The 25,003-nt window shown below is 56.0% G+C and overlaps 1 protein-coding gene across 1 annotated transcript in view; it reads right to left on the reverse strand.

Annotated features, from left to right (window-relative positions):
• Nucleotides 1–294: 294 nt before the first annotated feature.
• The window catches only part of UPF1 (UPF1 RNA helicase and ATPase), a 38,381-nt gene continuing 13,672 nt past the window's right edge, over nucleotides 295–25,003 (reverse strand). Inside the window, exons 2-23 of the mRNA XM_017852673.1 lie at nucleotides 23,354–23,493; nucleotides 21,634–21,723; nucleotides 19,227–19,394; nucleotides 18,597–18,777; nucleotides 16,543–16,704; nucleotides 15,758–15,875; nucleotides 15,511–15,609; nucleotides 14,192–14,300; nucleotides 13,863–14,022; nucleotides 13,659–13,777; nucleotides 12,804–12,968; nucleotides 12,593–12,707; nucleotides 11,874–12,017; nucleotides 11,051–11,264; nucleotides 8,130–8,247; nucleotides 7,593–7,749; nucleotides 6,425–6,567; nucleotides 4,968–5,142; nucleotides 4,355–4,436; nucleotides 2,853–3,342; nucleotides 2,441–2,563; nucleotides 295–2,016 (exon numbers count right to left, since the gene is read on the reverse strand). Of these exons, the coding sequence (XP_017708162.1) occupies nucleotides 2,927–3,342; nucleotides 4,355–4,436; nucleotides 4,968–5,142; nucleotides 6,425–6,567; nucleotides 7,593–7,749; nucleotides 8,130–8,247; nucleotides 11,051–11,264; nucleotides 11,874–12,017; nucleotides 12,593–12,707; nucleotides 12,804–12,968; nucleotides 13,659–13,777; nucleotides 13,863–14,022; nucleotides 14,192–14,300; nucleotides 15,511–15,607 (2,214 nt within the window). The 5' untranslated portion in view covers nucleotides 15,608–15,609; nucleotides 15,758–15,875; nucleotides 16,543–16,704; ... (2 more) ...; nucleotides 21,634–21,723; nucleotides 23,354–23,493 and the 3' untranslated portion in view covers nucleotides 295–2,016; nucleotides 2,441–2,563; nucleotides 2,853–2,926. The remainder of the gene's footprint in view (nucleotides 2,017–2,440; nucleotides 2,564–2,852; nucleotides 3,343–4,354; nucleotides 4,437–4,967; nucleotides 5,143–6,424; nucleotides 6,568–7,592; nucleotides 7,750–8,129; nucleotides 8,248–11,050; nucleotides 11,265–11,873; nucleotides 12,018–12,592; nucleotides 12,708–12,803; nucleotides 12,969–13,658; nucleotides 13,778–13,862; nucleotides 14,023–14,191; nucleotides 14,301–15,510; nucleotides 15,610–15,757; nucleotides 15,876–16,542; nucleotides 16,705–18,596; nucleotides 18,778–19,226; nucleotides 19,395–21,633; nucleotides 21,724–23,353; nucleotides 23,494–25,003) is intronic.

Consider the following 25,003-nt stretch of genomic DNA (forward strand, 5'->3'; position numbering starts at 1 on the left):
GGTTGGGGAGGGCGCCCCTCCGTCTTGGTGATCGGAGAGGCCTTTCCACTTCCAGGTCACTTACCCGAGGCCTAACCCGCCACTCCCTGGAGCCGTCCCGACAGGCCCAGGTGCTGCCCACGGGAGGGGCCCAGGGGCAGGGGTCGCTCTTCTTCAGTCCTGCAAGGCAGACCTGCCCTTTCTGGGCTTTGCCTGTCTCCCTCTGGCCTCCTTCACACCCCAACCCCTCACTCAGCCAGGGAACCCCCCGCCCCCAACACCCTCCGCCCCTTGCAGTTTATCCAATCCTTGGTGTGAAGGCAAAACTGTTTAATATTTTATTGGTGACAAAAGAACTTAAATTGACCGAAAATCAAAAGTTACATTGCCTTGGTACGGTGCGCCTGGGTTTGTCAAGGCCGCTGCTACAAAGCTGGAGAACACAGCACAGGGCGAAGCAGAGGCAAAGCGGCCCAGCCCAACAGCCGGGATGGGGCAGGCAGCGTCCCTCAGGCCGCCGCGGGGTCACCGCAGAAGCCTACCCGGCGCGTGGTGCATGCCTCTATGCGGCCTACCGGAAGAAGGGGAAACCGAAAGCCCTAGAGCAATGGGAATAAATAAGAGTCCCTGCCAGAAGGAAGGTGGCCTGTGCGTCCCCATCTGTCCCATGTAGAAGCTGGAATCTGGAAGTGTTCAGCTCAGGGCCAGTGACAGCCCCAGGCCCGGGCCAGGGCAGGCTGGAGGCCTGGCCGCCAGGCGGAATGACACCCCAAGCCAGGGGTTCGAGGGGCTGGGGCAGCTCTCCTAACTAAAATGACCCTCTGCCAACGACACCACACCCCCCAGCCCCTTCACACAGAACGCAGTAATTCCTGTAACTTGTTTCCTTACCCCCCAGAAGCAGCGATCACCCCCTCAGCAAAACTGCTGGCAGGCAGAGCTCCCAATTTGGGCTTTCAGTGTGCAGCGCTCCGTGTGTCTAACCAGTACAGGGACTGTCGGTACCTCCTGGGGACAGGGACAGGCCCTCTTGTCCTTCCACCAAATCTTCCAAAGGCCCCCGGGAAAACGCCGTCGATCCGGGAACAGCCACCTTCTCGCCCCCTGGCCACAGGGCCAGTCCTAGCCAAGGCCCCTCGCAATGGGGCCAAAAGCACCTTCCTCACAGGTGCGGGGTCCTGCGCCGAGTCCGGGCGGGAAGCGGCTTGGCTTCTGAGTCCGGTGGAGAACGAGCAGCTTCCAGGCTCGGTGGGCGGCTACCCCAGAGGCCCGATGCCCCGCAGCAAGAAGCCACCGGAAGCTAAAACCAGCAACAAAAATCCTCCTCCAGGCCGCGGCACAGGTGTTGCTCCTCTTCTCCAGTGGCGCGGGCTTGTTCAAACTGTTTCTGGAAGCTTCTCACATCTCCCAGGTCCACCGCTAAGATTTTAGAGACAAACTTAGGAAAGTATTCTTCAGTACTCCTTTAAAAGAATCTTGAAAAAAACAAACAGAAAAACCCCAAACACCCTTATTTTCTTTAAACGAAGGCCCTCGGAGAACACAGGCAGCGCGACCTCGGCGCGTCTGGTAGGCGTAGACAGATGCGCCCTCCTGGGGCTCTGCCCCACGCGCCGCCGTCTTTGCAAGGAGCCTGCTCGGGCACAGAAATGCGAAGTTTTTTCCTGCTAAGACGTAGTCCCCTTTCAATCAAAGAGAAAAAGAAATAAAAGAACAGAGGAAAGGGCTACTCTGAGATGAGGGTCTTCCTCCCTCCGCCCTGGCCGCAGCCCCGGTGGGACGGAGCGGGGCCTCCTGGTGGCGGCGGCTCCCCGCGGGCCGGCCCCTCCTCCGCTCCCTCTGCTCCTCGCCGCCGCGGGCCAGCAGGGGGCGCTCGGCCTCGGCTCCTCTCCCTCGTGCGCTCTCCCTTCCTGTCGCTCACACAGTGGTGCTTCAGTTTTAGCAGTGGAAAACAGGTATCCGTTTATTTTTATTTTTTATTACCCAGAATAAGATGCTGATGGACTAAGCCACGTTGCTTAGCTCTTCCGCCGCCACCTGTCAGGAGGGAGAAGGGCAAGAGGCAGTGAGAGGCGGCGCCCTGAGCCCCACAGGTACCCAGCACACAGGACAGCCAGTGGGAGCTCGAGCTGCTCTCCCCCACTCTGATGAGGAAACAGGTCCCGCGAGCAGAGGGCTACCCGCCAGGATGGGGTAGGGTGGGGTGCCTCCACATCCCTTTCCGTGGGGAGCCCTAGAATTCTTTCAAGGGGAGAGTGGGGCTGTGACTGGGCAACACATGGAGCCACCCTGACTGGTGGTAAAGGGCACAGGCCAAGCTGGCCCTGGGGGCCTGTGACCCCACTGGGGACAGCACGCATTTCCAGATACCACTCCTCCAGGGCAGCTCCCTGGGGAGAGGCCCCTCCCATCCTTCTCCTGGAGGCTGGGATGGGGCCAGGCCTGCTCCAGGGGGGCTTGCCTTTTAGTACTGGGACAGCCCCGTCACCCCGCCATGCTGGTACGCCCTCTCTCCCTGGTACGTGGAGTCCTGCGAGAGCGCCACGTCGATTTGTGATTTAAACTCGTCCCCAAGGTAACTGTCCTGAAAGACAATGTCGGGGGGTAAGCAAGCCACAGGCCAAGGGTGCTCACGTCCACCCAGCCCTCAGCAGCCCCAGAGAAAAGAATGGAAAATCCGTCCCCAAATTAAGACCCAGGAGACCCACTCTGATGATCCTAGCCCAGGGACAGGTAATTCAGACAGTGGACATGGGCCAGGCCAGCTCTCTGGGGCTCTTCAGAGGGAATGTTCCAGGTGCATAGCCCCACTCTCACTCAGGCAAGTCCTGTCCCAGGGCTCCAAGAGGGCTCTGTGCGTGGGGCGGGCTCACCTGGGACAGCTCCGGCTGGGAGAGGCCGGGCTGGCTCATCTGGGAGGGCTGGCTCATGGAGATGTAGCCCTGCGTCAGGGCGCCCTGAGAGAAGGGCTGTGACGCCACATCCTGGCTGGCTTGGCTGTTGGGGAGGTTGGTCTGGCTGGGCCCAGGAAGCCCAAAGCGGTTCTTCTGGCGTCCCCCACGGCCAGTCTTGCCTTTTGGGGTGCCTCGGCCTGAAAGACAGCAGTCCAGGGTGATCCCAAGGAGGCCAGGGCCTCGCAAACAAGCACACCCTCGAGAGCTCTCAGGAGGGCCACACCTGGCCGCAGCCATGGATGCTCACCTGCAGCGGGCCCATTGGCTTGTCCAAAATAGCCAGGCGGTGGCATGGGCGGCATGACCAGGTTGAAGGGGATGGGAATGTTCATGGCAGCCACATGGCTGGGGCCGGCACTGATCATGCCAATCTGGTCATGGGTCTGGAAGTACATGCTGGAGGGCCGGCCTGCAAATCACAGTGGAACACAGCAGGTGTCAAACCCCGGTGATGCCCCACCCACCCCACCGGAGCTGCACATCTGTCCCGGCTCTGCCCAGGCTGAAGATGCAGATTCGCGGGACTCCATGTTGACTACAGCAGCAAGCCTGGGGCTGGGTGCTTGGGCAGGCACCTTCCCCCAGAAGAGCCTGCTGGGAATCACTGGCCTACATAGATCTGAAAATCGGGGCCGGGCGTGTTGGCTCAAGCCTGTAATCCCAGCACTTTGAGAAGCCTAGATGGGTGGACCACCTGAGATCAGGAGTTTGAGACCAGCCAGGCCAACATGGTGAAACCTCGTCTCTACTAAAAACACAAAAATTAGCTGGGCGTGGTAGTGGGTGCTTATAATCCCAGCTACTTGGGAGGCCAAGGCAGGAGAATCGCTTGAATCTGGGAGGCGGAGGTTGCAGTGAGCCAAGATCGCACCACTGTACTCCAGCTTGGGCGACAGAGGAAGACTGTCTTAAAAAAAACCAAAACAAACAAACAAAAAAAACCCTCCATGCAAATTGGCCACGTGCAGTGACTCTCGCCTGTAATCCCAGCACTTTGGGAGGCTGAGCGGGAGGAATGCTTGAAGCAGGAGTTTGAGACCAGCCTGGACAACATAGCGAGACCCTGTCTCTAAACATAAAAAATAAATGAAAATCACCCTGAATTTACCAAAGGAAAAAAAAAATCCTTTTTAATGAAAATATTCTATTTGTACTACATGTAGTCCCTGCTCTACCAAAAGGCAAGAAAAAGCTAACTAGATTGATCACCAGGAAACACAAATGAATAAACTCTGGCTAAAGACAAACGCCCCAGGGGTGCTCTGGGGCTAGAGATGCCCAGGGGGCGGGGAGGACAACGGAGCCAGGCTCCGCCCTTGAGGGGGAGGAAAGGTGGGGCACCTAAAGCTTCAGCCATGGGAACAGCCAGCATCCTGGTGTGAGGACAAGGGGCCAGCCGGGTCTCCTGCCGAGCGACTCACCCTGGCTGCTCCGATCATAGACGGAGCCTGGGATGATGGCCTCCCGGGCATCATACATGGCTGTGGTCATGAAGCGGGCTCCCTGCGAAGGTTTAGATAAGTGAGGAATTTGTCATCTCAACAGAAGGAACAACTTCCCATGGGCCGGTGGCCTGGGAGGCAGCAGGTATGCAGCTGTGGGGTGTTGACACTGTGCCAGGGGCTCTCCCTGGAGACAGGAGAGAGCTGCTGTCTCATGGCCTCTGGGTCTCGCCTGCTCTCCTCAGCAGACCTGGGCTGATGCTGACCCTTGGGCCTCGGCTCAAGAAGCTTCATATTCCCTCACCACCAGGGCACCCCGGGCTTGAAAAGCTTCCAACTCCCGGTGTCCCAGGTCCCAGGCTGCTGCATGCAGCACAGCAGCCCACCCAATTCCCAGAGGCCACCCAGGACTCAGCGGCCCTGAGCCAAAAATGCCACACACGGCTTGGGAGACAGGAAGTGGGCTGGCCCATCCTCCCCTAGGAGAGCCCTCCCTCAGCTCACAGGCACATGGGCCAAGTTGGCACATTCCCAGCAGTGTTTCAGGCCCGGGTTTCTCCTTGCTACCCTGCTGTCCTGTGCAGATGCTCACCGGGTTGATGGTGTTGACCAGCTTGCGCGGCTTGCTGAACTGCATGAGGCTCTCGCGCAGGTTGTTGAGCGGCCCCTCCACCAGCACCTTCTGCTCCTTGTAGTAGTTCAGCAGGTGGTTCCAGAGTGGCTGCTTCGACAGCGCCTTCGGGTTGCCCACGATGATGACGCCGTACCTGCAACAAGGGTGCAGTGCTGAGGACGCAGGTGGAGAGCGGCCTGTCTCACGGGACGGTCCAAGAGGCAAGGCTGCATTCACTCACAACCCAAATCCAAGGCAAGAAAGGCGTGGACCAGGCGAGCCAAGGCAGCAGGCAGGCTGCCAGCCATAGGGACAGGCCCCAGAGCCCAACGCCAAGCTACTGACCCTGCACACGGGTTGATTTTGTGGCCGACTCTAAGCAGCCCCATGGCAGACACCTGGCTGGGTGGATAGGTTTGGAGACAGGACCGGCTGTCAAGAGAGTCGGCCTTCCAGGCACACCAGGACACAGGTGGCCCCGCAGGGTCCCTGGCAGGCTGGGGCACTGACCCGATGCCCAGGTCCTCTAGCCCACCTCACGCAGCTGTGGGGGGCCCCACCCAATACCACCCACCAAACAAGAGCGCGCCATAGAAAGAGGAAGTGCCAATGACAAAGCCATGGTGACCTACAGGAGGACTACTGCGTATGTGAGCCTGAAGGAGTGCCAGGTTCTCTCCCTATGCTGGGTGGAGCCACGGGCCAGGCCCCCCGAACTTCCAGCTGGTGAATGGGTCCTTGCTGTCTAGTTTTTTTTTTTTTCTTTCTTTCTTTGGAGACAAGAGTTTTGCTCTTGTTGCCCAAGCTGGCGTGCAATGGCACGATCTCGGCTCACCACAATCTCCGCCTCCCAGGTACAAGCGATTCTCCTGTTTCAACCTCCCAAGTAGCTCAGATTACAGGCATGCACCACCACGCCTGGCTAATTTTTTTGTATTTAGTACAGACAGGTTTCACCATGGTTAGGCTGGTTGGGAACTCCTGACCTCAGGTGATCCACCCGCCTCGGCCTCAAGTGCTGGGACTGCAGGCGTGAGACACCGCGCCCGGCCTGTCTAGTTGTATGTGGGATGACAGAATGGATCCCTTCTGCTATCATCAGTTCACAAAAAGTTGTATTTTAGAACCAAAAATAGTGGACAGGACCAAAATTTACAGGCTCTCAGATTAAACAACTTGACAGACACACACAAGATTTATCTGAATCAGACCAGAAGGGCCTAGAAAGATACGTCCTGCTGGGCTGAGGCACAGGAACCACAGCAAACCCCCAGGACATGGAAACAAACATCTCTCCAGTTAGACATCGTTTCTCAACTGCTGCTTAGAGCCCTCTGACCTCTGGCCCTGGCAACCCCCAACCCTAGCCCCAAATTCCCTGGGAAGTGGGGACTGATGAGAGCGGCTAGGCAGCACACAGCAGGCAGCCTCCCTACCTTGCTCTGGTCAGGGCCACGTTCAGACGCCTGGGGTCATTTAAAAACCCAATGCCTTGGTGCTCGTTGGCCCGCACACAGGAGAGGATGATGAAGTCCTTCTCGCGTCCCTGAAAGGCGTCCACACTGGCGATCTCCACCTCCTGAAAGGGAGCTTTATGGTCATTATCAGCCAACAGGCTGCCTTCCCAGTCCCTGCAAAATGCAGGAAATACACCAAGACCCACCCTCAAATCCCACCCAGGAGCTTGGGGCCTGGCACCTGCTCCACCGCACCTAGGGACTGTCCTGGTTCTGCTGTCATTTTGTTTTCTTTTTTTAGAGACAGGATCTTGCTCTGTCACAGGCTAGAGTGCAGTGGTGTGATCTCAGCTCACTGAAGCCTTGACCTCCCAGGCTCAGCTGATCCTACCTCAGTCTCCTGAGTAGCTGGGACCATAGGCACATGCCACCACACCGTTATTTATTTATTTTTTTTGGTGGAGATGGGGTCTCCCTACGTTGCACAGGTTGGTCTGGAACTCCCAGGCTCAAGCGACTCCCCTGCCTCAGTCTCCCAAAGTGCTGGGACTCCAGGTGTGAGCCATGACACCCAGCCTGTTCTCTTTTAGCCATGGGGATTTGTTTCTCAGCACTAAGAGCACACGTGCTCATCCCAGAGAACCTGAGCTGTGCTCAAAAACAGAACAGAAACCACTGCCATGTAGCCACTCAGACTCGGCACTTGGGCTCATTTCCCCGTGGAGGCAGAGCTGTGCCTCCTCCCCACACACCTGCAGTAGGCGTTTCATCCAGGTGTCAAAAAAGGTGTGAACACCAGTCTCCACGGCACAACATCTACTGCGTGGCAGGCAATGACCACTCCCGTTCCACCTTGGACTTGTTTCAACCGTCCCAAGAAAACACCTTGATACACTAATCTCAGCCCATGTTTCTGATCCTTGTGACGTTATTTCTCAAAGTCTCTGTCCTGACCATGTGGAATTTCGCAAGGACTGTGGGGATGTGCTATCTGTGCCCTCCCCAGAGGGTGGGCCAGCTGGTGCTTCCTGGGCTACTCTGAGCTCCAGCCAGGATGGGCACCTCTTGGGGGGGGGTAACTTAAAAGTCAAGGGTCAATACCCCTGAATGGCCCAGGAGACCGAGTGTGCCCATGGGCGCGGAGCACCTGGTAGAGCTTGGTGTGCAGGGAGCCGCTGAACTGCATGTACTGAACCAGGTAGGAGCGCTGGCCCTCGTAGGGCGTGATGATGCCAATCTGGTCCGGTTTGGCGCCCGCCTTCAGCAACTTCGTGGTGATCTTCTCCACGTTCGCAGCCTCGGTCCTAAGAAACCCAGGCTCTCAGTGCTGGGCTCCACCTATGGGATCCCGAGCCCTGAGGCTGCAGGCTGTGAGGGGTGCAGACACACGACACCCTGCGGGAAGGCAGCTGCCATCACTGGTGTTTGCATGGCTGAGCTTCCCCAGCCTTCACCAGGGAAGTCTTGAGGGGCAGAAAAGGTTGCCATGTGGGATTAGCAAGTATCTGCCCAATAAACAACAAGTACAATGGAAAAGGAGGCAGAAACAATATGGTTTAGAGTCTAAACAGCGGATGAAAGTAAAAAAAGTTTCAGTCCCATGTTAAAAATAAGTACAATGGGTCAGCAACCTCTCAAGCTGTCCCCAAGGCCTGCAGACGCCAGTGGGCCTGTCCCTGCTCACCTGTTCAGGTAGGAGGTGCCCGAGCTGGCTATCTCCTCTTGGCCCTGGGTCACGTAGAAGAACATCGGTTTATCGGGTTGGGGCCACTGGAAGTCAAATCCCTTCTTCACACGATCCGCTGTGAGGGGAGGGAAAGAGGTAACACTTCAAAAGTCCTACCCCGCCTCAACTGAGTTCAGACACAGCGCAATGTAGATGCCACACCAGTGCTGCATGCCCTGGGGCAGGAAACCTCCATCTGTGAGGCCCTGGTGAGGTCACCTGAGCCGGTCCCCTGGCTGGAGATGCCCAGGACTGAGCAAGGCTGAGCAGAGGCCACTGAGAGCACCATGGCCAGCACAGAGTTGGCTCAGCCCCTAAACAGGGAACAAGCCTCAGCCAGGGCTTTCCTATAGCCTGGATCTCTGGCAACCCCAGGATACAGGCTGTTCTCCTGCTTCCTTCCAGAAGCTTGCCTTAAAGGCTCCACAGCCCCTACAACTGACTTGCGTGTGACACTGTTGAGTCAACTGTGTCCCCCTGCCCTGCAGCCTTGCCCATTCCTGCTGAGGGCCTGTGGACTGCTGGCTGTGCCTCTGGGGTCCCTCCTGGGCCGGGGCCCAACACTGCAGCTGGGGGGCCGCAGCGTCCCGCCATGTGAGCAGCCACTTTCTTCGGGCTCTTCGCACTCATCTTGGCTTTTCTGGGCTCTGTGCGTTTCCTTAAAACTGTAAAACCAGCTTCTCAATTCACAGGTGCCCTCCTCACTCTACTGGGAGCTTCGATCAGTGTGAGGAAACTGGTGTTTTTGCACAGCACCAGCCTGACATGGACACAGGAAGCCAGACACGCCAGCACACACCGTATGATCCCATGTCGAGCTGAAAATGAGGCCAAGTGCATCACTGTTGTTGCAGCGAGCCCAGGGGCTGCCAGATGAGCTCAGAAGTCCCTCAGCCCAGGGGCTGCTGTGGATGCGCACCCCTGGACGGTGGCCACCTGCAGGGATGAGGCGGCTTCTTGCAGCTGGTCAGGTGGTTCTGGGTTCAGATGCTGGCTATCCAAATACGCTCACTTAGTGACCACTCACTGAGCCAGACACTCGTAATGTGGCCACATGTTTACACTTCAATAGAGAATTTCCTAAAATATACTTACTGGGTGTGAACTACATGCTGGGCATCAATTAGAGAGCAGTGTGCACCAGCGTCTGCCCTCTGGGCCGATGCCCTGGGGACCATGAAGGGTCTCAGCCTGCGGTGAGCCACGCCTTTCCCAGCCAGTGCTCAGACACACCAGCACAAGCGAGGTCTCTGCGGCCTTCTGTTTTCAGCCTTGCCATGCACTGGGAACAGCGGTGTCCCAGCAATGTCAACAGTGGCATCAACTCCCACGACTCGGCAAAGAGTGGTGCAGCCCAACCCGGGGGGTGGGCTCTGAGCCTCACTTTCTCCCATAAGTAGGCCTGACAATACCAACCTCACAGGTTTGGAGTTCACGAGATGCTGTATTGGCAGCTTTTAGGACCCTTTACACTCTCAAAAGTTAGGGAGTCCAAACAGTTTTTGTTTATTGGATAACTGTATTCCCTAAATTTGGAAATTTAAAAAAAATTAATTCGTTTAAAAATAACCCATTACACATTAGTTAATTCTCCAAAATAAGCTAAGTGAGAAGAGTGGTCCTGTTTCCCGTTTCTGCGAATCTCCTATGTGGCTGAATCGGAGGCAGCTGGGCCCTGGGATCTGCCTGTGCTCAGTCCACCCTCCCGGGCTCCAGGAAAGCCAGGCCTCATGGATGCCTATGACTGGAAAGGGAGATGGGTTTGTTTTTACAGCCTTTCTGCATGGCTGGGAGTCTCCAGACCTGAGGCCACATCAAGCTGGGCAGAGGTGGGTTTCCGCAGGCCTGTGACAACTCTTTGCCACTCCATCCCCATGTGACTTCGTGACACTATGCGTTGGTCATTCAAGAAGGATCTCCCAAAAAACAAAAAAAGAAAAAGAAAAAAAAAAAAAAAAAAAAAAGAAGGATCTCTCATCAAGTAGGTCTTCCAAAGGCTGACACATTTCACCAGCAATGGTGGAAACATTTCATCTGTCACCCCTACAGACCTCATCAGAAAAGTCTCTAGGTGTTGGGAAGACACCAAGCTCATGGCAAGCGACGTTAACGTTTTCCAAAATTCTGGTTTTCACTTGAATTTTACTACTGTAACAGATGTTGCCACTTGTTCTCCATGAAATGACGAGCTCGATCATTTTTGGAAAAAGTCTGCCCAACATCACAGGGTGAATACCCAGGGTGTGTCCACAAGGCCTGCCTTCAAGCACCGGCACACCCGAAGGTATCATGAAAAATTCTATCTGGTCGCAGCGAAACACTCAAGGCTTAGTAAGATGTACTGTTCACTTCCTCATCCGGGGTGTTTCTTACTGTGATCCCGGCACAGTCCGGCTGCTCGGAGCCAACTCTTGCAGAAGCACCAGTGAGTCACCAGCAAGCGTCGGCAGAGTGAAAAAGGGCAGGTGAGGCCTCTGTGTTATACAGGGAAGCCGGACACGGTCTTGCAGACCCCAGGGGCCCAGGCCCCGAGAATGGCTATACTTCAGGAAGCACTGAACACATGGTCCATGTTAAGGCCTGGGCTCAGCTCCCCTAATGCCTGTCCTTGCTGTTGTGCATGCTGCCACATGAGCCTTGGATGAATTCTCAGGCAATGACTGAGTTTTACAGAGGACACAGGCTCCCCACATGCTCCAGAAACACCACTTGATCTAAGACCATACCACCAAGACCTTGGGCACAAAGTGCCCAGAACTCAAGCAGTGACTATGTGAAGCCACTCAGGGGAAACTGACAGGCCAATTCCTTCTCCCCAGGCCACATTCCCTTGATGCCACTTCTCTGCAGAAGCCCCTGCCCCAAGCAGAACCCGTTACCTGCAGTGACACCATTCTGGAGGGAGCCTTCGTAGAAGATGTTGGATGGGAAGGCGCTGAGTGCAGGGTGCATGCGGTACTGGACCTGCAGGCGGATGGGCCGGATGCCCAGCACCACCAGGCGCTCGAAGAGCGACTGCGACAGCCCGGCTTTCGCCGCCTTCTTGCACATCACCACTGGGCCCAGTTGGCAGTGGTCACCTACAAGGATCAGCTGTAGGGAGAAGGGCCCCCACAAGTCAAGAAATTCAGGTGTGGCCGGGCGCGGTGGCTCAAGCCTGTAATCCCAGCACTTTGGGAGGCCGAGATGGGCAGATCACGAGGTCAGGAGATCGAGACCATCCTGGCTAACATGGTGAAACCCCGTCTCTACTAAAAAATACAAAAAACTAGCCAGGAGAGGTGGCGGGCGCCTGTAGTCCCAGCTACTCGGGAGGCTGAGGCAGGAGAATGGCGTAAACCCGGGAGGCGGAGCTTGCGATGAGCTGAGATCCGGCCACTGCACTCCAGCCCGGGCGACAGAGCGAGACTCCGTCTCCAAAAAAAAAAAAAAAGTTCAGGTGTGAATCGGCCTCGACACACACTAGCGAGGAAGTAGGGGCCCCGGGGTGCACAGGGCACCACCTGGCCACAGAGGCATTGCTCACCACACACGCTGGACGTGCAGCTGGCAGACCCCACCCTCTATAAACCTCTCAGGGAGCCCTGTGTGTGCGCACACTCTGCTGGGCATCCTGTATCAATACAGGGTGTTTTAAAAGACAAACGCCAAGAATCACACACACGAGTTTTCACACAGGAGAGGGTAAGGAAGAGAGCCCACCTGCTTGGCCCCGAGGACCACGGGAACCATGCACTCTGGCTCGGTGGCCTGGGTGCTTTCGTCGATTAAAATAGAGCGGAACTGCATCTTGGCCAGTCTCGGGTCGCCGGCGCCCACACACGTGCAGCAGATGACATCTGCGTTCTGGGGAAGGGTGCAGAGGCATCAGGGCACCTGCACTGTAAACGCCACCAGACCCCGGAGGGCAGGTGGGACAGGACACAGAAGGCTCTCCTGTTTCTCACCCTCCTTGACACTATAAAAAAAACAAGCTGTCCCTCCTGGACAAGATACACGGTCCAGGCTGTGGTGATTACCAACTTTAAAGGTCCTTAAACGGTCACGTTTCACAGAAGGCAACCTCTCCACACCAAGGGCTCTATGCCTCACGACAGCCTTCAAGGGGCAGTGCTGAGCTGCTGAAAACTGCACTCAGGCTGATTCCAGTTCAGGCTGGTTGGTTATGAAAGAGCAGGAGTGTTCTAGATCCACTGCCAGATCCCAGCGGAGGCTGGGAGTGAAGACTCCCTAGAAGACCGTGTTCCAGGCAGCGAGATGTCCCTAATTTACTGTACAACTGAGCGCAGAGAGGCCAGGTAGAGAGCATCTAACTTCTCTTTCCAGAAGCAAAGCAACAATTCAAACAGGTGCCTTGGCCCAAACAAAAACCATCAGGCCGCCAGCCCACAGGCCCTTTTGCAGGCAGGAGGGGCACTTACCATCAGCAGCTCTCTCTCCGCGGTACGCTTCAAGGCCCGGTACCGCTTCTCATCGGCAGACGACAGCTCCCCAGTCTCATCTTTCAGCTGCTGCAGCTTCTGCAGCTCAGGCATGCTGGAAGCACATGCAGGTCAGCGGGGCACCTGAGCTCTGTACATGTCACCTGCAGCAGCTCAGGGACCAACTGGGAGGGATGGACTTGATACACACCTGTCCATGTTTCTGATCTGGTTGTGCAGGGCCAGGAAAGACACCGGGGAGTCGATGGCCTCGCGGCTCTTGGCGCAGAGGCGCACGACCTTCAGCCCCGTCTGGTGGATCTTCTCTGTTAGCTGGTCCACGGCGATGTTGCTCGGAGCACACACCAGCACCGGCCTGCAACACCATTCAGGCAGCTCAATGTTTACCCAGAGGAAGCTCAGCGAATGTAATAAGCCAAGACTCTGTTTTTTGAGACAGGGTCTCGCTCTGTTGCCCAGGCTGGAGTACAGTGATTTCAGCTAATTGCAGCCTCAACATCCTGGGCTCAAGCGATCCTCCCACCTCAGCCTCCTGAGTAGCTGGGACAACAGGTGCACACCACTACCCCCAATTAATTTCTGAATTTTTTTTGTAGAGACGTCTCACCCTGCTCAGGCTGGCCTTAAACTCCTATCATTTTTAACAGGCAGTAATGACACGATGTTGAAGGAGCTCAGATCCAGACAGCCCAGCCTTCACAGCTCTACCAACCACAAGCAATGCCAAGGCTGGAACCCGCACCCTCCCGTCACGCTATAAAGTACCTTCACAGTTCTGAGACGCACACAGAACTCACACTGCTGCAGCCACAGCCCCTTGCCCCCAGTTTTCTACACCAGTAGCAGACCTGGTTACTAAAATGCAATCCCAAGGCTGCAGCTGACACAAATAACGTCACATGGAGAGCGGTAGGCGCTACAGCGACACTGCCTGCCAAGTGCTCTCCCTAGCATGACAGAGCCCGAGGCTCCTGGCAGCAGGCTTTCCATCTGGCCACCCTAAAGACCTCCCGGGTCTTGCCTGCAGGAGCCATGTCTGTCCTACCCGTTGCCTTGCCGGGCCAAGTGGTAGACGATGGTGGCTGATGTCACTGTCTTCCCCGTGCCTGGCGGGCCCTGGATCAGGCTCAGCGGTCTTTGCAGCACAGTCTTCACGGCATAAACCTTCAATACAAGCGGCCGTTAGGGGCAGCTGCCGCTTGTGTCCCGGCCCATGGGCGAGGCCCCGCGCGCTGAGGACGGCGCACACCTGGGAGTGGTTAAGGTCGGGGAGGCCCTGCGCTGTGAAGCGCTTGGGCAGCTGGCACTTGATGATTACGTCCTCCACCTCATGGCCCAGCAGCTTGTGGTAGATGTAGCCGGACACTGAGGTCTCGTCCACAGCAAACGTTTTCAACGCACTCTGCATCCTGTGAGGAGGGTGTGGGGTTGGCTACACGCACAGTCATGGCCGCCTCACTGGCGTCCTCAGTCTGCAGACATGGGTGGGGAGCCCCACTCTGCAGTGATGGGGAGTGCTCATAAAGATGCCACAGGTGGCAACCAGGGATCGGGGGGCAGCGACAGGAGGGGACATACCTGTCAAAAGAGGTCGACTTCCACACAAAATCCACCTGGAAGTTGTGAGTCACCTCCACGGGTGCACCCACGCTGCTCCGCAGCTCAATGGCGATCTCATCGCCATAATCTGTGTGCTGAGTTAAGTTTGCATCCTTGTCAAAAGCCAGGCTGACCTTTCTGGGTCGCCCTTGGTACATACTCTTTAAATGGCATTTTAAAATTTAGTTAAGACACCATTGGTTCTGCACCAAATGCTAAAAACATGCAGCCAACAGCAGACCAGAAACCAGAGGGACAGCGTCCTTGAGGACAGAAACTACCTCACCATGAGCCAGTGTCCCACCCCCAGCCAGCCTGGAGTTCCTCCTTGCCACCCCCGGGGCCATCTCCCGGCCACCCATCTAGACCCCTTTCAGAGATGCAGAGGGCGGCAGCGAAGCCACCAGGGCTCACCAGTAGGGAGCAGCCACATCCTGGGCCCCAAAACCTCACCAGGAGTTCCTGCACATGTGGCCAGCAGGGGCAGGCAGAGTTCATGGAACACAGCTTTGGCCACAGCAGCTCTTCTCACGGTTCCATGAAAACAACACTCCTCCCAGTACAGCCAAGCACAGGGCTCTGCATACACAAGCAACCTGCCCTCCAGGAGGCTGTGGCCGGTAGGCAACACCCTTCCCTCAACCCCGAGCCCCAAAACCAGTCTCACGTGTTCAGGATGAGCTTGTCAGGCACAGGGTGGGTGTGGGACATGACTCTCTCTACCCCTGTGGAGGCCACCGCTGAATGGTCAGGCCCCAGCAGCATTGGCCAGTCACAAGAGGCCCGAGTCGGACCCGTGGTGTCTTCTCCGAGGACCCCTCCCCGCCCCAGGCCTCTGATTGCACCTGTGCCTTATAGCTGCTCCACCGTGGCCGGCAGGCTGCGTCACCATGAGGTTACTGTACATTCCCAAAAGTGGCCTGGGAGCAAGTGAGTGCTCACAGGGTCTGCATGTGACCACTGGCTTCTGGAACCTGAGTGTGCAGAGTCAGCGTCCAGGTAAGGTGCCCCCGCAGCCACATTAACCTCCAGAGTCAGCCCAGGGACGCATCACACAAGCAGCATCACCAATATCACCACCATTCGGGCAGAGGGGAAGCAACCATACAACCAGCTGTCCCAGAAGATGAAGGCCCTGCAATTCTCCCAAGAGCAGTGGAGGCTGGTGCCAGCCAGCAACTACCACAGAGCATGAGATGCTGGCCCAGCGACGAGCATCAAATCCACGGTGGCCTCCATCTGATGCCCCCACTTTCCTCTCCCAGCAGCCAGCCCCACCCTCTTCACATGAAGGATACTATCAGGGACCTTGATGACGTGGCCGATCCCTTTCCACAGGGGCGCAAGGTCCCCTTTGTACCGCAGGCATATCTCATCCCCCTGCATGAGCCGCATGTCTTGCGGTAAGAAAGTGAGAGAGGTGACCATTTTAACCTGTGCCGTCACTTCCACCAGGAAGAGTTCAAATTAAGGGGCACTTTACAAGGGTGGAACTAGGAATTTTATGCTACTTATGGTCACAAATATTTTAAAACTTAAAATCACCTCTTAACCAAATTATGACTAAATCCTCATTACCAGAGTCAGTCTTGGGCAAAGTGAAGTAGGCGATTCTCTTCTTGTTAAGGCCCAGGTCCCACCTGACCGTGATGTTATCTTGAGTCTGAGCACATGAAAAACAAGAGCCCCGGTTAGCCTCCAGCACATGCCCGGGCCTAGCCTCCACATGCCCTAGGCCCCATGAGGCGGGCCCTACAGCAAGCCTCTGCCGTGACAGCAGGCGCCGTGAGTGGCACCTGACAGCCCCAAATACCACCAAGGGCATATCTGAAAGAGAAGCCATTAGGAGTCCCCAGAACACACACGGGTCGATCCCGTCTGGAGGCTTCACCACACACCAGAGGCCTCCGTGGCCAGGGAGCAGCTGCTGCGGGAGGGAGGGAGAGAGAGAGGAGGGGAGGAAGGGAGAGAGAGAGGAGGGGAGGGAGGGAGGGGAGGTCAGAACTCCGGGGCTCCCGTTGCCTAAATGTGGTCTTCACAGGGATCACACCCGAGTCTAACTCCTGCAGCTGTGGGCAAAGCTGTGGACCCCACTGGGAAAGATGTGTTGGATTTAAATAGAAAACACTGAAGCTGATGTCAGCTCTGAGGGCGGGGGCCCAGACCACCAGGCTGCCAGGCCCGGATCCGCAAGCTCCAACTCTGAGGCGTTGCAGCTGCAGCCCACGTCAGCTCCCACAGCCTAGAGAGAAAACCTCCCTTTGGAAGCCTGAGGAGAGAGCTGTGAGAGTAAGAGCCCAGCCCAGGCCAAGCCCTCCTGCACACATCACCTGAGACTCCTTCAGCTTCTTGTCGTAGTCAGCCTCCAGCTTGACCAGGGGCCCGAATATGTTCTGGTACTGGTAGGCGTCCTCATACCGCAGGAGGACGTGCTGCGGTTCCTCGTCCACCCCCGGCTTCTCCAGGTCCTCCAGCGTGGCAGAAGGGTTTTCCTAGAAGACAACAACACTCGTCCTGTTTTTCCCTACATGCAAACGAACGAGGGTGCAGAGGCACCAGAGGGATGAAGCACACATGCCGGTTCTCAGAATGGGCCACGGTGGGTGGCATGGAGGGGTTCTGGCGCATCTGCAAGGAAAACCCTGGGAACAGGAACTCCATGCCACACTGGGAGCTGCACACCGGCCTAGCCCGTGCTTGGGCCTCAGCTGCTGCTCCTCACCCCAGCAGGGTTCCGGTACTTGGGTGAACCTGCCTACAAAGCCCCAGACGCCAGCCTGACACACTGTCCACAGCAGAGGGCACCTTCAGAGCTGGCTGCTTCCTCCGAGCACGCCCGGCTTGTGAACGAGAGCAGCTAACCCTCCTCGTAGGCTGCCACAAAGACCACCGGTTTCTCTCGCTGTGTCCACAGCCCGGGAGGCCCGTCTCCCATGTCTGCTAACCCTAAGCCAGAATGAACATGGGCCCGCAGCTCTTCCCCTGGGGGCCAGCTCCCTCAGTGAGTGCCACGCTGGTGGGGACAGGACATTATCTGAGCTGTTCAGATATAAACGGGAATCATGAAAATCATCTGGCAACCTGAAAATCCAAGTGGAAAGGTACTAGGCTAAACAATACTTAAAAAAATATATATATATATATATATATATTTTTTTTTTTTGGGATGGAGTGCTCGTTTTTCCGCTTTGTGCGCCCAGCTGGAGTGGGCAGTGCGGCGATCTCGGCTCACCTGCAAGCTCCGGGGCCTCCCGGGTTCGACGCCATTCTCCTGCGCTCAGGCCTCCGAGTACCTGGGACTGACAGGCACGCACCCACCGATGCGCGGACGGCCCGCCCGGTTTTTTTTTTTTTTTTTTTTTTGGAGAACGGAGTCTCGCTTCTGTCCACCAGGCTGGAGTGGCAGTGGCGTATCTCGGCTAAAACTCGCGAAGCTCGCGCCTCCCAGGTTCGCCACCATTCTCCTCCCTCAGCCTCCCAAGCAGCTGGGACTGCAGGCGCCCGCCACGGCGCCTGGCTTTTTTTTTGGATTTTTAGTAGAGATGGGGTTTCACCGTGGTCTCGATCTCCTGACCTTGTGATCCGCCCGCCTCGGCCTCCTAAAGTGCTGGGATTACAGGCGTGAGCCACCGCGCCCAGCAATTTTTTGTGTTTTTAGTAGAGACGGGGTTTCACCGTGTTAGCCAGGATGGTCTCGATCTCCTGACCTCGTGATCTGCCCGCCTCAGCCTCCCAAAGTGCTGGGATTACAGGCATGAGCCACCGCGCCCGGCTTAAAAAACATTTTAACTTGTACTTCAGTTCCTATGTGAGATTTCTGATCGAATGGGAGGCAAATGAAAGCTTCTAGTCTAGTTACTAGAATGACTTTATCACAAAATCCTAAACAGCCGGAACCAGAGAAAGGATTCCGTGGGGAAAAGTGAGGGCTGTCTGCTGAGGGAGGGCCAGGCACCCACTACTTGACCCAGCACCCTCTCCTCTCCCCTCTGCTCAGCTGACTGTGCCAACCTCGACCCCAACCTCTTTCCCCAGGACACTCTCGCAGCATACCTGTCTGTGCAGGTCCAGGCTCTGCCAGACAAGTCTGCCTACAACCAGCCCCATCCTTCTCCTACCACCACCCATCAGACAAGAAAAATTCCAGCAGCCAGAGCTTTCCTTTCCCCAAGGCCAGGCTCTTCTTGGTCAGGTAAGGCTGCCTGGATGAAAGGTGACCAAGGTGCCCTGCCCTGGGGTCACTCCACATAGAGGTGGCAGAGGCCTGAGTTCCTTCCAGAGAATCTCCAGCGGTCTCACTGGGTCAAGCCATCTCTGAAGATACTCCCCTCCCCGCAACCAGAAACCACACGAAGGCACGGGTCAGCCTGCTGGGCAGCCCCACCTTCCATAGCTCCTCCAGCTTGTTGATCTGCTGTGCCGTGATCTGGCGCGCCCGCAGCTGCTCCTGCTCGGAGGGGATCTTGACCAGCCAGGACAGGAAGCAGCGGTCCTGGATCAGTGGCTGCCACTGCGAGCTGTCCCAGTTGATGTCCTTGAGGCTGCTCTGGCTGGCACAGGGCTGCCTGCGGAGCAGGAGGGGGCCGTGAGGACCAGCTCCCCTCCCTGAAGTCCTGGAGCAGGGAGGGCCCCCTCCCATGCTGACCTTTCACCCAAAGGGGCGTGCCCTGAGTTTTATTACGTGATCACATTACCTTTAAACTGTTAGTAATAAATCGCATCTCCCCATGCACTTGAGCTCTGAACTCTTAAAACTCAGAACAGACTTTGTTTTTACAGAATTGTTTTCATGATTTAGCCAGAACGCAGCAAAAGGGTTACACGGCACTGCCGACTCCTTAACAAGCCTCAGCCCTTAAACGCTCTCATGCCTCACCCTTCAGCAAAAATCATCTTTGGAGCACAATTCCCTGGAATCAGAGCCACGGCTGGGCTGGGCTGAGCTGGGCCAAGGCTTGTGAGGAGACGGCTGGAGCTAAAGGTCACCCCCGGGAGACATCTGAGGACCGCTCACCTGCACAGCAGCACCACCACTGAGTCAGCTTTGGCTGGGATGAAGCCGAGGAGGAAGACATTGCGACAGCCGCAATTGTAGCACTCCAGGACTGTCTCCCCCAGGGGCCCGTCCTTGTGCAGGGTCACCTCTTTGCATTTTGCCCTCACAAGGTGATTTACAATATGGCTGAAACCAGGAAATGATAAACGGTTAACACCCAGAGTTTGGCTTTTCACCACTTCCAATTTTCGGGCCCCTGTTAAAAGTTCCGGTACCGTTCACGGTCCATTAGCAGAGGCAGTCACACCTCATCCATCTGGCATCTCCGGGGACCAGCCCTCCCCCAAACTAGCTCCCCACTGAGCACAAAAATCAATCCCAACTTGAACCACTTTTAAGGAAAACTTCCTTAACACGGTTCACATAGTTCCTGCCTTTTTTAAAGATCCTGCTTTCTTAAATCCAACTTATCAGGCCTAATTTAACCCATTGTTGGCCCAGGGCTGCTGTGGGGTCAGAGACATTTCCCACAAGGCCCTGGCCCCTTCTCTCCAAGGTCACCCCCGCTGCCGCCATTTTTCGTGGCTTCTTCTGAAATCACTCCTCAGAGGCCCTGTGCCTACTTCCAGGAGCAACAGTCCCTCCTGCTTTGCTGCAGGCCGGGAAATCTGATAAGCAGGCAACTGGAAACCCTGTAAAAAGCAGTAAAAGGGCTGAGCAGAGACGGGGGCTGTTCTGCAGAAGCCCAGGACCGTGTCTGAAGCCCTGGCTGGCTCGGCTCCTTCCTTGCTGCGACGTAGCCAGGACACTGCTCGCCTAAACCGCGATCTGGGCTGAACCCTGCCCTGCGCCAAGCCAGTCACCCTCCAGCACCTATCTGCCGTATCTAATAAGGATGCCCAGCTGCTCTGCCTTTGGGCTCTTCCAGTGTCTCCAGCAGCTCTGAACACGCCTGCAGGGCCTCCCAGCCTCCCTCACTGCGCCCTCTCTCTTCCCCTCTGGAAAACCATTCCTGCCAAAAGCTTCAGTTCAGCTAACCTTCTAACCTTTCTCCCTGCCAGAAGGCCCAGGATTCTCTAACCAGCCATGGCCGCTCTGGGCATCCCCAAAGCCCGACTCCACTCTGGCACCCTGCCGGCCACGTGGGCAGAATCAGCCGTCTCCGTGTCTTCCCACGAATCCTCACCCTGTCACAGCCAAGCTCCCTGAGGGCCGGCGGCTGCTTCCTCACCTTCCCCTGGGCCTCGCACAGAACGCTCAGTGGTGCTTGGCTCGGGCCTGCTGTTTCTCAGAGGCCCTTTTGCTCACTTCCCTGTTCTTGGCTATGCTGACCGGAAGCTGGGGTTGCCAGCTAAGAGAAGTTTTATTTAGTTGCTTTTCCTGCAAAAGAGGAACTAAATGCAAACATAGCAACACTTAAATTACCCAGAAGATTCTGAAAATGGGACAAGAATGTCTTCTGATTATCCAGAAGATACTTTTCTTTAAAAATCTTTTAAAAACAGCAGCCCCTTTCTCGCCTTGCTCATAACACCATATTTCAAGTTACTAACTCAAAGATGCCACGAGATCTGACTGCTCCATCTGTAACCCTCCGAGACCCACAGCTGCCAAAGGCACAGGAGGGGTTGGTGTCAGCACAAGTAAGCCTGCCTCTGGGCTTTGGTCATTTTCTTTCTCCAGAATGTGAACCTCAGAAAAAGACCCCACTTCCTTGCTGGCACCTCGGAGCTCCGCCTCCCAGGCTCTGCTCCATCCTCTCCGGCAGTGGAGTGACCTGCACACAGCAGCGTGGAGGGAAGGGGAGCCGCTGGCATGGGACCCACCAGGACGAGAGTCCCACCACTCAGGCAAGACCACCGAACTGCCCCCTGGAATCTGGGCACCAGGAGAACACTGGTCCTGTCCCAAACACAAAACAAGCGACCCAGTCCAGCTGCAGCTGATCAACATCAGGAAGGCAAGCCCAGCGCCGATGGTCAAGTGAACTTAATTGAAGCCGATGATTCAGGATCTGGCCTGAATTAGCCTCCGGACAGCTCCAATGAGCTCAGGCCAGAGCGAGCCTACTCAGGAACCAGCGCCCCTGGATGCCCGTTACTGCCTTGGGAACATCCTTCTGTTAATGAAGATCAGCGGGTGTGCCAAGAGCTCATCTTGCAGAAAATCGAAATAAAACTGGGAAGGAGAATTAAGCCAACCCTACTTGCATAATAAAAAGAGCCACAGAGAATAAATCAAGGGTAAATACATTAAGGCATTCACACACCACCATCTGTTTCAAGTTAAACCAGTCACAGAGGAGGAAAAAAACCAGGTTTGTTAGCGTGATTTTATATTGCACTTCGCTTCAACATTTCCATAATTTACACACAAATCTGAGCACAGCACTGATTAAAGACACATGCATGGTTTGATTATCTACCTGCCAGAAGTATTTCCACGTCCGTTGCAGAACCACTTCTTGCTGGTATTACAGTAAACCACGCAGGCAGGATCGTGTATTCCACAGTAACTAAAAAATCAAAACAGCGACAGTTACAGCTGGAAGCTTGCTCTCTGGTTTTCATTTGGCAAGATGTAAAATTCTTTCCTCTGACAACATTTTTAAGTTCTTCATTAAACACATACTCAACCCCAACAATCCCAGTAACCAAATCAAACCAGTTAACCAGGACTTCCCAAACCCAAGAATGCAGGGAAGGGGTTGAGTATGTGGCAGAAGCTCCGAGGGGATGAGGAACAAAGCCACCTCCAAGGAGAGTCCTGCTGGAGGGAGGCCTCACTCCTCCAGGGACATTCTAGTCCCCGCTCTCTGGCCTGAAATTCAGGAACCCAGCCTCAGTCACAGTGGTCATGGTGAGCTCCGGGCTCCAGCAGAGGGCACTGTGCTCCCGGGAAGCTGGGCACAGACCCTGCAGTGGCAGCGCCCTGAAGCTCAGGCCCCAAAGCAAGCCCAAGCGAGGAGCCTCGGGAGAGCCTCACCCGACCGCTGGCTGTGGTTTTCTGAAAATCCACATACCAAACCCCAAACTGCTAGCTCCCCAGAACCACACCAGGACTTATGGGCATCTCTGTGTGTTAAGAGAACACGATTACATACACGAAAACATCTGTAAATGAGAATGAGTGAAGAGCTGAGATGCAGGAAAGAGCGCCTGCCCACCAAGCCTAGGGAAGAGCAGCCTCAGTCCCAGAGCGCTGGGCAGCACGTGGGCCAGGAGCTGCAGGGAGGGCCCCAGGCGGGCGCCCACAGAGAGAGACAGGGCCCAGGCCCAAACCTGCCCTGACTGTCGCCCAGGCTGGAGTGTAGTGGTGTGATTTTGGCTCATTGCAACCTCTGCCTCCCGGGTTTACCCCATTCTCCTGCCTCAGCCTCCTGAGCAGCCGGGATTACAGGCACCCGCCACCACGCCCAGCTAATTTTTTGTACTTTTAGCACAGATGGGGTTTCACCATGTTAGCCAGGATGGTCTCCATCTCCTGACCTCGTGATCCACCAGCCTCAGCCTCCCAAAGTGCTGGGATTACAGGTGTGAGCCACCGCGCCCGGCCAAAACCTTCTCTCCTCTTCTAATCTACATTTCCTCACTTGTGTGTCACAAAAATACAGAAATAAGCCTCATCAAGGGACAATCCTGCTCGAGATGAGAATTCTAAATTTGTCAACATGCAGGTCTGTCCACTAACTACTGTCTTCACATCCAATTCTCCAGGCACAGCCAAGGCACGGGGAGGCAGGGATGCCCCAGAACCCTGCAGCAACCGCTTTGCGAGGGCATCTCAGCTGCTCCACTCACCCTCCCACCCCAGATGCTCACCCAATGCCATGACAAATTATTTCTAGTGAGTGAGTGCGCAGGTACCAGGCAATGCCCCCAGGGCCTGAGGAGGCCAAAGGAAGGAAAACTTTTCCCACCACCTGGTGAATTCAGGGCGTCGGAGGTTGCTGAGCCCACCTCCTGACTGATAACAGGCCTCGGCTGTGAACATGGCCTAAGCAACTTCCTTACTCCCGAGGACACGGCCACCCAGAGTCACAGCACAAAGGCACCACCCTGTACCTGGGAAGTGAGTGTCCCAGGCACATGCCAGAGGCACCCACCTGTCCAGCACATGCCCAGGCCCGGCTGAGCCCAGCTCACCTGCAGGCGTGTATGGGGAGATCCTTCGTGTAATAGGTGTCTTCTTCATCTTCCTCGAAGTTCAACTCGGCCAACAACTGGCTCGTCTTGGCTACACTGTCGTCCACAGCCCCATTCTGCAGGATGCCTTCGGGCCCAACCTGCAGCAGAATGTAGTGTCACCCGAGCGAGGCTGCAGCTTCTGGGACTCAGTGCAGAAGGACCAGCCTCGATGGCTCTGGTGTGACACCCTGGCCTCATCTCTGCTTTGAGACAGTTTCCCTTGTTCTGACTGAATTTCACTCTTCTCTAGCAAACCTACCTGGTCAAAAAAGGGCCACTGGTGGCCTCCTGCACCCCCTGGTCCCCCCCACAACTGGTCTAACCCCCACCTAGCCACAAAGCCACATCCATGTCCACAACCAGGATGCCTAGGAAGACGTTTCTTTCCTGTGACTGAGGACCACAAGGAGCAGGGTGACTTTTACAGACTGACAGCAGTGTGCTCTGAAGACAGCTCCATGATGCCAGACCCACCACGGTGTAATGCTTATCAAACACTACAAGGTTGCCACCCATGCGGATGTGGAAACGTCACCGGCCACATCCACCACCACCTCGCCCTCCCCATCGCTTCAGGCAGCCCTGAGGATGAAGTAGCAACTATTGAGATACCCTTGGCAACCCAGGCCACACCCTCACTAAAGGCACCTCTTCCATGTTCAGCAAAGGCAGACAGCACATGGCTCTAAGTCATCAGGCCACAAACTGCACAGGACACCTGCAAGGAGACCACATAGCCACTGGGGCTCCTCAAGAACCAGCACCTCAAATGACATGGTCAACAGTCCCTGGCATGGCCCCCATAGGCCACCTAGCCCCACCACGGGGTCAGGCAGCAGGAGCACTGTGTCGTGGCGGGACACAGGGTGGCACAAAATTAAGGGCCAGTGAGGAGTGATAGGAGCTCCCCGAGGGACGGCACCAAATCTCCCCACTGCCAGTCCCAGCACCCCAAGCAGCCCCTCAGCCTAATGCCCTTGCCATGTGACGCAGCACCTGTGCGAGCCTAGGGACAGGTGCTCATGGGGAGCAGCACCCCACAGAGACCCCTCCGGCCCGCCTGGCTGGGGCACGTGGGCACGTTCTACCTGCACACGTGTGCAGATGCACACTGGGCCCACTGCTGCCCTGCAGTGATCTGGTCACACCACCAGCTGACTTCTGGGTTAATTTCTCCCTCCACTCTCTGAAAAGTTTCAAGATTAAACATTAATTTCAAAAATACATTTGACCCTAGAAACTATCATGAAATGAGCTAGAATAGGAGTAGGGGACAGTGCCGCCTGGCAAAGAGAAGTCCCACGGCCCACGCCACGGGACATGATGGGTGGAGAAAAGGGTCGTCATCTTCAGCTGGCAGAGAGCTGCCACTCCACTACGTAAAGTCCTTTGAGGCTGTCAACCTATCCACTCACCAGGGAGGCTGTGGAGGGGCAGGGCCTCCCTGTACTCACCCCAGGCATTCACCACTGGGCTGGGAAGCCCAAGAAGCAGCTCCTCGGCAGGGCGGACCATCTGAGGTCAGGAGTTCGAGACCAGTCTGGCCAACATGGTGAAATCCCGTTTCTACTAAAACTACAAAAAATTAGCCGGACATGGTGGCACTTG

This window comes from Rhinopithecus bieti, unplaced genomic scaffold (assembly GCF_001698545.2).
Source record: "Rhinopithecus bieti isolate Rb0 unplaced genomic scaffold, ASM169854v2 scaffold_34968, whole genome shotgun sequence".
NCBI classification, from domain to species: domain Eukaryota; kingdom Metazoa; phylum Chordata; class Mammalia; order Primates; family Cercopithecidae; genus Rhinopithecus; species Rhinopithecus bieti.